We start from the raw sequence: 14,807 nt of genomic DNA, 5'->3' as shown, positions 1-14,807 counted from the left end.
TGGGCAAAGTAAAAGAACAAAAAAAGCTAGTGCTAAGCTACAAGATTTTACAATTGTATTTTATCAGTTAACATAGTTTTATGTAATAAACTATTCAGATAGTATAAAATTTAAAAAAAATATATAATAAACCTAAAAAAATATACATCAAATACTGAATGCTTTATGTGTTGGTAATCAAATTTAAATAATTCAAAATATAATTGTATTTTATTAAGAAGTTACAAACATTTTTCATAAAATTATACTACTTTGTTAAGGTCGGATATTTTCTAAAAAAAAAAAAACAATAAACTTAATAAAATATATATATTTTGAAAAGATTCAACACAAAACTATATGATATCAATGGCAAAAACTATGTTATTAATATTTAATAACAATCAATACAACAACCTAACAGTAAGTATAAAAAAGAAACCATTTTGATTAATGACTATGAACTAAAATATATTTTTTAATATTATTAATAAATAATAACTATGAAATTTATTTTTCAAACACATCCCTTTTACATAATGTACCAAATATTTTAAATCATCCTACAAACTTAGTGTGTGTACCTTGAGCTAAGATAACATTATCATCTTTCCTGAAAAATGTTACTTTTAAAAATGCTAAATTTTTTCCAAGTTTAATAGTTTCAGAATCAATAACTATTCGGTCACCAATTTTTGCTGAATTTAAATACCTAAAAACAAATAATAACAAAATTAATAAAAGTTACACACAATAAATATGTTTAATATATTTAAAATGTCTAAAAACTGATAATAAATGTAATTATATCGATCAAAACAAATGCAATAATTTCAAATATTTATGATTTTATCTATTACATTTTATTACATTTTGTTACTCTCGCAAAAAAATATTAGAGACTTCAATGAACAGCCTAGTGTGGAGGAATTATCACATAATATTTATGATTATTATTCATAGTTTAAACACCATAATAATTTAAATTATAACATTAAAAATATACATACGAAACATGAATATCAACTGAAACACCTCTGTTAGGTACCGAATCAATGTTTTCAACAACTCGTGGATGAGTCAATAGAGCCATACTAGACAAAATATCTAATGCGGAAGCTGTAAAACCTCCATGAAGGGTACCAAATGCATTAGTATGTTGTTTTTCAATAACCATCTCAGCAATTAATTGACCATTTCCAGCTGATATTAAATCCACCTTTATAAATATAGAATAAAATTTTTTGTTTTTTATTTATTAATTTATTAGGCTTAAAAATATAATATTTTAAATAGATACTTTATTTTACATTTATCTAATGCCATAAATATAAGTCACAAAAGAAACCACATATACCTTACTAACATTAATATTTTTGCATTCGATCAAATTAGAATTTTCAGTTAATCAATTACTATTATGATATTGTTGGATATTATTTAACACTTATAAACTGGTTAATATATACAAGTTAAGATTATATTATTATTCTTCACAAAATTATATTAATAATTTAAAATAGCTTAATTTAGTGCTGAAAATTGTTGAAAACATAAAATGGAAAATACAATGACAGTTATGGAGGTTGAATGAAAATATGAAATTATTCCTCCTCTTTAAAATTAAAAAAAATTAATTAATATATATATATATTTTTTTTTTTTTAATTTCTTTAAGTACTTAGATAATTTACTTAAATGTACAACAGGTATTTTAGTTTGTATAGTAAATGCTTCTAATACTTATTAGTTATCATGTTCATATGATCATGGACGCAAATAGGGAATTACATTGGTGGGGGCTTAAGCTCTTTAATAGATTTCACAAAAATTCCCCACACCCCTCCACATAAAATTAAAATATTACTTTTTTTTTTATTATTTAATAGCTTCTAGTTTAAAATTATTACTCAATGCACATATTATATTTATTATTAACTAGATAATAGGTAACTACAGTATTAAATTTACTCTCCTGTTGAATTTGACAAAGTCATTTAATACTGATACCATGTCAATATAAATATCCTTTTTAATATTAATTAACCCTAAACTCCTGAATATTTCTTGGAGCATTGTTGATCTTATCCATGTTTTTAATCTCCAAACACACGGGTATTATTTTAACGCACATTTTTACCGTGCAGTTAAGTCATGATGCACTGTTTTCGAAATATCGCATGATATTTATGTTCCCAATATTTCATAAATCAATTGACTCTTTAATTAAAATTTAAAAAAAAAAATTTATATTGACCATATTGTACACTTTTACAGTCATAGGGAGCAAGCAGTCTAAAACAACATTTGATTACTATTAGGTACATGTAATTTTAATATAAGAGTAAATATTGGGGGGGCTTAGATGGAATCTGGAATCAGGGAGGCTTAGCCCCCCAAGCCCCACCATATTTGTGCATGATATACATGGGTAGGTACATAATATTCTGTGTCACTTTTATTTAAATCCAATCATTAAATACCTACAATTTCCCTATAATATATATTCACATACATTTATTACTCCTATCACAGTCAAAATTATAATATCAATATATTAACGAGTTAAAATATTTAAATACACTGAGTGAATATTGTAGTACGACATAATACAATAATTAATTAGAATGTAAGTCACTACTGTTAATAATATGTAATGCAATTAATTATACCTTTTCCAAAACTCTATCAAGTCCACCACGTTTGATTGAAAAATTCAAAATTTTTCGTATTGATTCTAATACTTTGTTGCTGTTCATTATAATATTGTATGCATTCAATAATTATATCGGATTAACAAGATATATACCATAAGAAAATCTTAACTATAAGTAATAATTCATAATTCGTTTGATTTCCTATAGTGATTAATCAGTTTTCACTGTTTTCACTGCTTTCAGTGATAACCATAGCTTAAGATAATCTAGAGCCGCAGTGATAACACAAGAATAATATCTATTATGTCATAAATATACACCGAGCTTTACAGCATCGTTTCTCAACCTTTACAGTATACTCCCCAAAAGTCCGAGCCTTGAGGTGTAGGTAAAAGTCCTAGGCAAAAAAGTTCGAGTAAAAAAGTCAGTGATTAAAAAGTCAATAGTAAAAAGTACGGTACATATAATTTGGTAAAATAAAAATACGATGTGATACACAATCAAACTTCCAATAAGTATTATTGACTATTGTATTAATATAAAATAATTGTAACTAAATGATTTACCTAACGAAATTAATAAATAATCTTGTAGGTAGATACCAATATCGGCAATATTAAAAATATAACTGCTTAATTTTTGATTGCTGCGTGTTATAATCACGATTTAAGATAGGTATATACTGTACGCTAGGTGTTGCAGTAATATATTGTATTGAAACCATTATACTCTGTGTAGTTGTGTACATTTATAAATTATAAGTTGGTCACTCATTTCCGTCTATCATCTGCGCAAGTTGCGGCAGAAAATGCATATTTTGTCGTAAGATCTGTCGCAGCGACGATATTAGCATTGTATTTTTGCTACCTGGGAAGGTGGCATGTGATTATGAAATGAAAAAATAACACTGTAACAAAATTATAAAATGAGATGAAAGAATTAAGAGAAGAAGTAAACAAATTAAATTTAATAGTTGGCCACCTAGAAAATAAACGACGCTGTACCCGTTGCCCGGGAGATTTCCCACGGTGTCGGACACTCGGACGATATTCCTATTGAGTTGATTCGCAATCGTAAATTATTCGAGAAGTTTACATAAAACATTAAAGCAATGTTTTGACATTGCAGTCATGTAATAACAGATATGAAGATCAACAATATTATAGATGTCAGGAGCTATCGGGGAGTGTCTGCTCAGTCAAACATGGACGTTGATGGGGCAAGGAACGTGGCCGCGGGTCGGACGCAGATTCGCTAGTTGTTGGATCGCTGGTCGTCTAGTCGGCGGAGACGGTTTCGGTAATTTTGAGGATTCAAAAGTTCCAGCCATGTGTTATTTTCATTGACGAAATTGGTATTTGATTATTTTGATGTATTTTTAACTAATACTGTACTTCGCGTCATCTGTGTAAAAACGCCAAACGCCAAACCTTTTTTTAAATAATACAATTCCAATAATATAGGTAATAATAATATAATTTTTAATTTCACGTATTATTTACCAATTTTATATGAATTTTTTTTTAAAAAAATAATAAGATCAATAATATAATATAATATAATATAATAATAAGCTATTCTTATAGTGATTAAAAAATTATAAGAATACATAGGCACAACTTTTTTATTTTTTATTAGTATTTGAAGTTCAAATATTGATAAAAATTCGTCAATATCATGAATATTTTCAAATTATTTTGTAGGTATAATTCATAAAAATTTTTGCATAAATAGCTAAGAGCTGAAAATGTAATACAAGATTTTTCATAAGTTTAGCTTACAATAATTATAAAATAACTTAAATTTTGGTGTATTCAGGCCATTAAAACATAAACCAACATTTTTACCAACCACTGGAAATTATATCCTAGGCAGACAAATCATCTTCGTTCAGAATCGTTTTTCGTATGCATTATACAATGATATCTATCATTTTATTAAAATTTAACACTCCTATAATATATAATAGTGATCCACATTCTCGGATATGTACATATTAATATAGGTAATAATAAACCTTATACTAGGTAATAAGTATAAGGTCTATGGTATTGGAATTATTGTTTTGTGATTATACAGAACGCAAGATTATTATTTTGCTTCATAAATTTAAATAATTTAATGTTCTAGGTGGGGCGGAGTTACAGAATACAAGGGTATTCTTAACTTTTGGCTTTTCATAATCACTAATCGGTATCTATTATTAGAATGACGTATTATGCATCATCGTCGGAGTCGGTAATCGAAAGCGATAAGCGAATAATAGTATTTATAGTAGTAATATTAGTCCAATTAATATTATAATTATATGACAATTGACAATAAAACAGCTAGGTAATAACAGGTACAAATTTAATATTATCACCACTCTCCGCTACACCATGGATCGTTGATATCGAATTCATTACTATTATAGCTACTGCAGTGGCGTAGCCAGGATTTTTTTTAGGGGGGGGTTCTTTTTAGTAATGAAATAAAATAAATCTACAACCGTATTGAAATAATAAAATAATTGAATGATAATGATTATTATCACCAGTGCAGTCGATAACGTGAATACGGCATAACAGAATACATTTTACCACGAATAAATGATTGTTTTTCTATATTATAAACATTATATTTTTGATAAAAATACGGCCCAAGGGGGGGGTTTCAACCCCCAAAACCCCCCCCTGGCTACGCCACTGAGCTACTGGACTTAACAAATAAAAATCCCAATTCTGACTAATTAGTACTGATGTAGGTATAACACTTAAAACTTTCTAAAACCAACCAACTTTGAGCAGCTATAACTCGCCGACGGATCAATGAAAGTTAAAAATTTTAACGTGAAAATTCATGAAAAAAATGGCTTTATTAATTTATGCAATTATTAATATAGGTTGCCATTTGAAAATCAAAAGTTGATAGTTATTTTACTATTAAATATAAGAGCAAAAAAAATTAAAATTTTATACAGTTGTAGAAAATCATGTATCTAAAAATTTGAAAACAAAAAAAATGAAAAAAAATCTATACTTTTTGAAATAATGAGTGTTGTTTGATAAAAAAATCACCCTGTATAATATATATTATATTATATAATTATATCTTATGTACGTTTTAACATCATAATGAATATTCCATGAAAATCGTAAATAATTTTTTTTAATATTATTATTACATGCCAGGCGAGACGGTTTTGTGTTGGAAACATACCATTTGGTGTAACTGAGGTATTATTGTCATTACTTATTAATATAATGTACTACAGTGGCGGATCTAGGATTTTCTCATAGGGGGTGATATAAAATATTTTCTTACATTACATGTATGGGTTTTTAAGCTTTATTCTACTAAATTTACAAAATAAGATTTAATTTCCACGACCACGGGGGGATCTATCCCCCCCGTAGATCCGCCACTGATATACTACAAATTAACATATTTTTAATGTATTTTAGGATGAAATGATGGTGTTCTTTAATCAGCAGATGCATTTGTCTCGATTAGCTCAAGCTGCTGGTAATCCTGTGCTTGCATGCCAAATTAATTTAGTTAAACATTTTGCTTTTTTGGAGGTATATACATGTGTTGTATTTAATGTTACTATAAAATTGAACAAAAATGTAAATGCTATTCAAATATAGTTTAGATCTATTGACGAAACTACTCAAGCAATGGCTTTTGATGGTATTAATTTCAAAGGTCAGAGTTTAAAAATAAGACGTCCGTCCACATGATTATCAGCCAACACCTGGAATGACTGAAAGTAATCCGGTGACAAACTATAATTCTGGAATGACATTAGACATGAGTATAATTGTAATAACTCATTACTTAACAACTAATTATTTCCGTCAATTTATTTTAGCACTATTCCAATTTTAAGAAACTTTTATCGGCCATACCTTGTTAAGATAATTTGAAAGTCTGTAAGCTCCTGTTCGTAAGCTATCATATAATGGTAGCATTAATGTCGCAAATACCGACACACTGACAACAGCCGAAGACCATTTTATTGTTTTATCGAATGTGCTGATGGAATTCATTTTGACTATTTTGTAATTTCGGGTGATAGACTAGAGTATTTTAATTAGATAAAATATATTGTATATTTTATAAACAAACTATTATTATTATTATTATTATTTAAACCAGAAAACAAAATAATGATAATGCCAATAACTATTATTTATGATTTTTTATTTATATGCTATAGGGACCGGTGAAATTCGATCGCGGTTGTTTGAAAGCCGCCTTCGAGAACGTGTGTAAAGTCGGGGGACCAAAGCTATATAGTCATTGCTAAATAGTATTAATAGTATTTATTTATTTTTTATTTTTATTTTTTTTTAATAGTATTTAGCGGCGAATTTTAGCCATGTATATAGTCATATAGTGGACTATTTTCTTCGACAAATAGTCTGAGTACTCTGACACGGAGACAGCGATATCTGCGGTTCACCGGTCTAAGTTGATTGCGTGGTCACTTGTAGTTGGACAAAGTGAACACAGTGTTTAATATGTTATATGATTTATTTAAAAAAAAACAAAAAAATGACACCAAGATAGTCACGTATGATGTACGAATAATTAAAAATAGTGTTAAGTATATGAAATTGCAATAATTTTTTGAAAATATTATTAGGTACTACACGTTTATGATTTTTTATAATTTAGTATTAATTTATATTTTATGGTTCGAGCTAATGCAATGTAATTGGTTGTTAGCATAGTTAATTTAATTTGTTAATGTTTCCTATATTTTAACAAAGTTTTGTATTAATTTATTCAAATTTTCCACTTGGTATTTTACCTTTAAAAAAATAACTAAAATATTTATAGGTACTTTAGTTTAAGTTTACTTAAATTTCATAGAATTGTTATCATAAGACACACATCTAACGATTTGACATAATAATTTTAAATAATTAGTTTTTTATAGTACCTACCTAGGTAATAATAATAATTTTAAAAAATACAATTTTTGTAGAAGGAGATGACCTATGGTCTATATGGGCAAAATGGGTGTATGCATTGGCAATTACGACAAAGGAGAAGCTAAGATTTAAATTTTTATACCCGGTCACCATACATATAACCACAAAATAAGTAATACTTACCAATATTTAATAGGACTTTCCAAGTATCAAATTCACACGCGTACTCTTAATTTAAATAGGTACTTCTATGTTTAATTAAATTAATAAACAAAATAAAATATAATATAAACAACACATTTTGACATATTATTATAATATAAATAATATTAATATAATATAATATTGACTGTTATGTCATGTTATTTTATTATAATGTTGATGTCTGATGTTCTATGCTTCACAAGATTACCACAATAGTCATACTACATAGTACAATATGGCGTACGGTCAGACGTTAGTAAAACTTTTACTGTAAAAGTAAAGTTTTCACTTTTCAGTAAGTTGTCACGAGGTATCGTGTAATCATGAAATATTATATAACTGAAATCTGGATGATAGCCTGCCAGTTGCGATCTCGGACAGTGGCGTAGTTATGATTTTGTTCTGGGGGGGGGATATACAATTTATTGGTTAAACATAAAGTGGGGGGCTCAATAAGTCAATGATTTAAACATTAAAAAAAAAGGCTCTGGGGGGGGGATCTATCCCCATATCCCCCCCATAACTACGCCACTGGATCCACTGATCCACACGGCACCTAATGTACAGCAGAGCGGTACCCACTTACCCACTTTTGAATAATAATTATAAAGCACAGACATTTTTTTACATTGTAAACTCTAGTTAGAACATAGAGTGGTTACTATGTTCGATATTATACATTTGTAATTCATAAACCTTGTGTAATTAATCCTTGGGCTACTGCTCTTCAAAATTGTAGAACACTTACTTTTGTATCATTAAGTTTTTTATTAATTACAAATGAAATTACAAAATTTATATCAATAATACCCCAAAACTATAGTAATAACAATAAACTTGGCGTGCGAGTGCATATCGCATGACTATTATCTATGAGAAATGAGAATATTCATCAAAACTATACCCTGATAAAACTATCACGAATTATACAAAATAAAAATGTCGCAATAGACCATAGTGACTTCAAAGTCCGTCGTGATTATTGTCAATAAACACATATTTATATACACAATAATAATGGTATTCAATAGTAATCAGAGCCCAACTTAGGAATTTTGGGGCCCGGGTCAAATTTTCTAATGGGGCCCCAAAATTAATTATTATCTAAATTCTAAATTATCAACTTAAATTATAATAATATCGAGGCCCGGGGCTGCAGCCCCCCTAGCCCCCCCTAAATTGGGCTCTGGTACCAATAGTACCTACGTTCTGGTTCTCGGGATTATAACGAAAATAATAATAACAAAACCCAATGCTTTTCTATAATAGTTCGCGCTGTGGCTATTTATTTAAATATCGACATTTATTTTATGGCCTCAACTATATTTATTTTATTGAGTGATATATTTAACGTCATCTAATGATTTCACAGAAAATTTTCAGGAAATATTATCGATTAAAAATGGTGTGACTTATAAGTCACTATGGTCAGATAGTACTTAATTTATTTTACCTATGTTTAAATGGATAAAATACACAGAGGACTCAAAAGTTCCGTTGGTCGACAAAGGGATAATTACGTTTTGAATGTATAATGTATATGTATCAATAAAATATAAATTATGATAGGTATACCTATTTAACAACACATTTAATATATGAAGATAAAATACATTTATTTTTCTTATTTTTAAGTATAAAAAATGGTAAATGCTGGTGATCCTGGTATTAAAATTACACATAATCACATGCAAATAACTGAATAATTATTTTTTGGACGTTAATTAAAACATCATTTATATTTAATTAAAATCATTAATAAAATAAATCATAACATTTATAAAACACAATATAAATTTTCAAAATTAAAATCTAGCATAATTATATACAAATTACAAATACCTACTTTGAATAATAAAAATATCAAATTAATTAAATAATAAATAATAATGATGATAACAATAACAAATTACATAATTATTAATAACCTATAATCATCAAACAATAGTTAATAAATTATGTGTATTTGTATTTTCATTATTTTATTTTTTCATGTCTGAAGTTGAAGCACTGGTGTTGTACGGCAATACTCCGCAAAATATTGGTCTACTACTCGGTTCAATTAAACGTTAAATACTTATAACTTATAACTTATAACTCATAAACCACTCTTCAAAATTCAATTTTCATATTGTAATGAAATACTTCAAAAAATATTCTATCCAGAATGTGAAACTAAAGATAAATGTTGTCGTTCAAAAAGTAAAAAGCTTAAAAATTATAACGATAAATAGTATGAGTTTTTTTTTTTTTAAATAAAATGTTGTTTTTATTTTAATTGGAAATTATTAAAACATATTTTCAAAAAGATTAATACATTTTGAAATTATGAGTGTTGTTTAATAAAAGAATCATCCAATATAAGATTTGTCGTGCTGAGATATTATTATGTCTACATTTTATAGATTTGTAGATGAAGTATTTAGTGTTAGTTATGTAAAAGGTGCTTATGTCAGATAACAGTAGTAAGTGCACTACAAATAAATGACTGCTACAAATAATAGTTTAAAAAGGATGTAGAGGACTGACCATCAAAGAGAATAAACACGTGTGATATAGGTAAATCAAATGGTAAGCTGTCACATACCTGATATTTAGATATAATATGTCAGTATACCAGTATACGTAGTTGCATAGGATCTTAGTAATAATTTCGTAGTAAATATAATAATAAGTAATTATTACTAATTATTACTACCTATACCTACATGTTAAATGTTAATTATTACTTGGCTACGATTTTCCTTCGTTATAAAGACACTCTCCAGTCTCCATGTAGATACCTGTTGGTTCTGTCTTACAAAAATACCTATATTGTTCGGCACAGCAAATTTGCGTTTACTAGAATCGATTGTGTTGTTATTTTGCTAGTTTTAATACTAGAGTGAATTGATCTATTATCAATGTTAAAGGTGTAGTAATTCTAAGCTCTCGCACTTCACTTAATAAAAACCTCTGAGAATGAATAATGATTGACGGTCTCACGTTTGGATCTGGAGTTTAGATTGAAGGTAAACAGAGTGAATAGCTGTAAAATAATAAGTAGTTATACTTATTAAATATAATAAATAATAATAGTATATTATATTTTAAATACTTTATAACTATATTTGGGAAGTGTGAAATAACTCTGCTCAAGAAATTAGTTAGTTTTATATTTTATATCGACAGTAGACCTTGCTCAACTCTTATTTATGTATTTTTTATATCTAGGTATACTAATATCATAAAGAGGAAAAGTTTGTGAGGTTGTAGGGGGTAATCCCTAGATCTACAGAACCGATTTTGAAAATTCTTTTACCAATAGAAAGCCACATTATTTGTGAGTGTCATAGGTTTTACATCAACCCGAAAAATGAAAATACTTTTTCGTGATAGTCGGATTTGTATAATAAGTCGGAGGAAAAACGGTCAAACGAAAACATTTCTTACGAACGCTGCCTTAACGATGATATATATATATGATTGTGTTCTAGAGAGTAGCAGAGAAAAGTTTGATAATGCATACAAAAAATTCTGACTTATATATAAGTCACAAAAAGTAGTTTTTATTTAAAAAAAAAAAAAATTTAAATCATTAGTAATACATAAAACGATTCAAAAATATTTTCTTCAAATAAAAATCTATAAGTACTGTAAGTTATAATTTAATAGGCTATATTTTATTTTAACATTTCTCCGAGACATCAAAGAGCAACCAGTTATATAAAAACTGATAAAAAAAAATGTATAGGTACGTAAAACAAAAACCTGCACATAGGCGAAGCCCAGATATTATTACCTATTTAATTAGTGATGGGCAACGCCGTGCGGTATCAGCTTGTGTTTTATAATAATGTATTAGTAAGTTATTATTATATTATATTTAATTATAACGGCATAATATGTATGATGTAAAATATATTTTAATGCTCAATAGAGATTGGCATCATCGTTAAAATATCTAATGCAATAATATTTGTGAACAATTTAGAAGAGGGATGAGAAATGTAAAAAAAAATTATGTGCGTATTTAAATGTTTAAATGTTTAATAATTAAAAGATAACTAAAAGATATAGACACATATTTTTTAAGAAGTATTCTGTCCTCCTTCAATTTAGGCAAATGGATGGGACATTAGAATGTGATGTGCCTACTGTAAGAAGCCCATCATAATACCACGTGTATATAATTTTATAATTGAAAATGTTTTTTAAAAAATATTTTAATTATTTTAGATGAAAGAGAAATGTACCGATGTCTGATGGCAGTGGTACAATAGCTATATAAAATACCTCATGACCATTGATTTATTATTTAAATGCGTTAAGATAGTAAGTTTTATTAAATAGAGCATTCTTTAATCCAGTCCATAAAAAAAAGAGAAGTTATAATAGTAAAATTTGAATACTATTGTTGTACAACATCAACAATTTTACAATTTTATTTTGATTCAAAATATTAGTAAAAGAAGTTTAACATGGTGATTAGAAGAGTACTAAGAGATAAATCGACAGGAAATCTTGGATTACTTGGTTGAATTATAGAAGAAGACTGTTACTTTATTTACATTAAATATTGACAGACCAAAAGTGAAGTATAGTTTAAATGAGAAAATTAAAAAATTAAAAGAAAAGCAAATATGAAAGAATAAACAGATGTATTTCAAACACTGAAATGTATATATCTGCGTATTATGACCAACTTTAATATTCTGTTTTAATTCAGAAAATAATAATCAAATACATTATAATATAAATTTTTTTCTTAAGTAAATATTAAAATGGCATCTAATTTATCTAAGTATGCAATTCCAACAATTATCTTGATAATATTTTTTGAAAATTCAACAACGATTATGATTGTATTCAATGAATATCAAGACAATTTTCTACAATCTATAATATTTTTCTTTTGAAAACTAAAACAATTTACTTTTAACATTGAGATATTGAAGTGCCATGTAGAAACAATTTAATAATCATTGATAATGATTATAAAAGTTCTAAGGTAACTAAAATTTTCAGAGGTATCTAATAAGAAGGAAGAATGTATGATTGAAAAATAACCAGCAGTTGATTAAAGTGATATATTTTAAGATAAATGTATAATGTTGATTATAAAATGTTGAATAAGAATATTGAAAGCTATAAATGTTTGAGTATAATAATAATAGACTAAACTAGAAATATTAGCAAAAAATATTGAAAACAATTATATAAAAGAATTTCTAAAACTGCATATAATAATATAATGATTAATAATTAACTGGTTTAAAAACCTAAACATTTTAGACTACATAGTAAATTTTCTGTACTTTCAATAAAAAAAAAAAAAAAAATGATACATTGAAGTTGATTATTGTTCTAGAACTATAAACTACTATTATAATAAAAATGAATTCAATTTAATTTGATTATATAATTAAAATTTTAAATCAGTAATTATAGATTTAACTAATGTTTCTACTTTTGGTGGTGCATACCATAATTATACTACTGGTATAACACACCTCTATACTACTTACTACAGTTTATAATGTATCATAATAAACGATTACTAATATTAATAAATATTATAAAGCTATTAAGATTAATATTATAAATCTATTACAATAAACTATTACTGATTTTAATAATCATGAGTTATGACTCAACTACTAAAGATAATATTATTATAAATGTATTATAGTTTAAATGAGTAGTAGTGGTATATAATAATGAATAATAGTAATAATAATAATAATAGTAAATTTTACCTATTATAAAAGAAAATAGAAATTGTTTACTAAAAATAGCAAAAATAATAATAATTTTAAGTTTTATTTCCATTGTTTACTATTAACTTCCAGAAATTAACATAATAAATGCTAGTAAACTAAACCAGGAATACATAACTAAAATTAAATAATTATGAACTAATAATAATATTGTGTATACTATAATGGTTGATTCCAAATAATTATTGCAAATTAATATAAAAAATAATAATAATTAAACTTAACCAATATTATATATTATTATAATATTAGATAAGTAAAACTAATATGATTAAATGTTAATGATGTCATAAATTTAATTGATCGACCATACAACCATGTTTTATAAAATAGTATGATTGTAAATTAAAAATAAACATTGGACAAACAATAAATATATAGTTTGATAAAAATAAAAATAATTAAACTTTTGGAATTAATAATAACTTTAAAACAATATAAAATCAATTTATCATTGCTATTGAGTAAAGTATATTTTATCTATAATACTATAATCTATAAAACTAAGTAAAAAAAAAATCACAAAAAAAAAAAACATGTGCATTAGTCATATAATAATAATACTACTATTATTGTATATGTTTAAAATGTCTTTGGATTACTTGGATAAATCAAAGTGCATATTAAGTTAAAAGTTTACAGTAAAAAGTAAAAAATGATCTAATGATGAGAGATAAATTCTATATAAATAAAAAAAAAAAAATAAATAATAATTGAATAATCAAATCAATTGATAGGTTACACTAGAAATGATATCTCCAAAATCTTATCTTATCTAGTGAAAGTATAATATGAATTTAAAATAAATGGTATTATGTCTATACTCTATTCAAAATAAGACCGTGACCAGGCGGCCGACTTCTACGCATGGGTAGCCTTGTTTCGCAGCGCTAGCATACCCGATTGGAATTTCGAGCAGTGATGGGAATTAAGCGTCTGACCGCTGCCCGACGAAAATTGGTCGCCGACTGGTCACGGTCTTATTTAAATAGAGTATAGAAAATCATAATTTATATCATTATTGATGATTCTGTTGTTTGAGTCTAGTATAATAATATCTTGTGTGCAACTGGTTTACGGCAAATAGGACATGGTTGACCAGGGGCCATACGATCACCACACAGTTGACAGGTTCCATGTCCGCACATAAACACCATATTCTTTAATCGATCCAGACACACGGGGCACATATTCTTAAAAAAAAATGCATGATAAGAAAAAAATCTATGTAAATCATGACTATAGTAAAGTTATTAATTATATTATTATACTAATCATTTTAT

At 26.5% G+C, this 14,807-nt stretch overlaps 2 protein-coding genes and 1 long non-coding RNA gene across 7 annotated transcripts in view; 1 reads left to right on the top strand and 2 right to left on the bottom strand.

Moving 5' to 3' along the window:
- LOC114119689 (acyl-coenzyme A thioesterase 13-like) overlaps positions 1-2,879 on the bottom strand; it is a 47,170-nt gene extending 44,291 nt beyond the window's left edge. The window contains exons 1-3 of one of the 2 annotated variants that reach the window (XM_027981349.2): positions 2,652-2,873; positions 990-1,198; positions 291-691 (exon numbers count right to left, since the gene is read on the bottom strand). In XM_027981349.2, coding sequence (XP_027837150.1) covers positions 538-691; positions 990-1,198; positions 2,652-2,738 — 450 coding nt within the window. In that variant the 5' untranslated portion in view covers positions 2,739-2,873 and the 3' untranslated portion in view covers positions 291-537. Of the gene's footprint in view, positions 1-290; positions 692-989; positions 1,199-2,651 lie in introns of those variants that run through there. The other variant, XM_050208066.1, reaches the window with a different exon arrangement.
- A 226-nt stretch (positions 2,880-3,105) lies between these two features.
- LOC114129341 (uncharacterized) lies at positions 3,106-10,285 on the top strand. Of its 3 annotated transcripts, none has more exons than XR_007606148.1 (4): positions 3,106-5,854; positions 6,083-6,435; positions 6,493-7,204; positions 7,615-10,285. It is a non-coding gene; the product is annotated as an uncharacterized LOC114129341 (long non-coding RNA). The 3 variants fall into 3 exon arrangements; XR_007606149.1 differs by having other exon boundaries at positions 3,108-3,990; positions 4,767-6,435; XR_007606147.1 differs by lacking the exon at positions 3,106-5,854 and having other exon boundaries at positions 6,087-6,199; positions 6,269-6,435.
- A 2,534-nt stretch (positions 10,286-12,819) lies between these two features.
- The window catches only part of LOC114119693 (E3 ubiquitin-protein ligase mind-bomb-like), a 43,419-nt gene continuing 41,431 nt past the window's right edge, over positions 12,820-14,807 (bottom strand). For both annotated transcript variants that reach the window (XM_027981356.2, XM_027981355.2), the window contains exon 14: positions 12,820-14,717. In XM_027981356.2, coding sequence (XP_027837157.2) covers positions 14,568-14,717 — 150 coding nt within the window. In that variant the 3' untranslated portion in view covers positions 12,820-14,567. The remainder of the gene's footprint in view (positions 14,718-14,807) is intronic.

Source organism: Aphis gossypii, chromosome X, assembly GCF_020184175.1.
Source record: "Aphis gossypii isolate Hap1 chromosome X, ASM2018417v2, whole genome shotgun sequence".
Lineage (NCBI taxonomy): Eukaryota > Metazoa > Arthropoda > Insecta > Hemiptera > Aphididae > Aphis > Aphis gossypii.
Note: the sequence above shows the minus strand (reverse complement) of the source record. Positions and strands in the feature narration are given on the sequence as shown.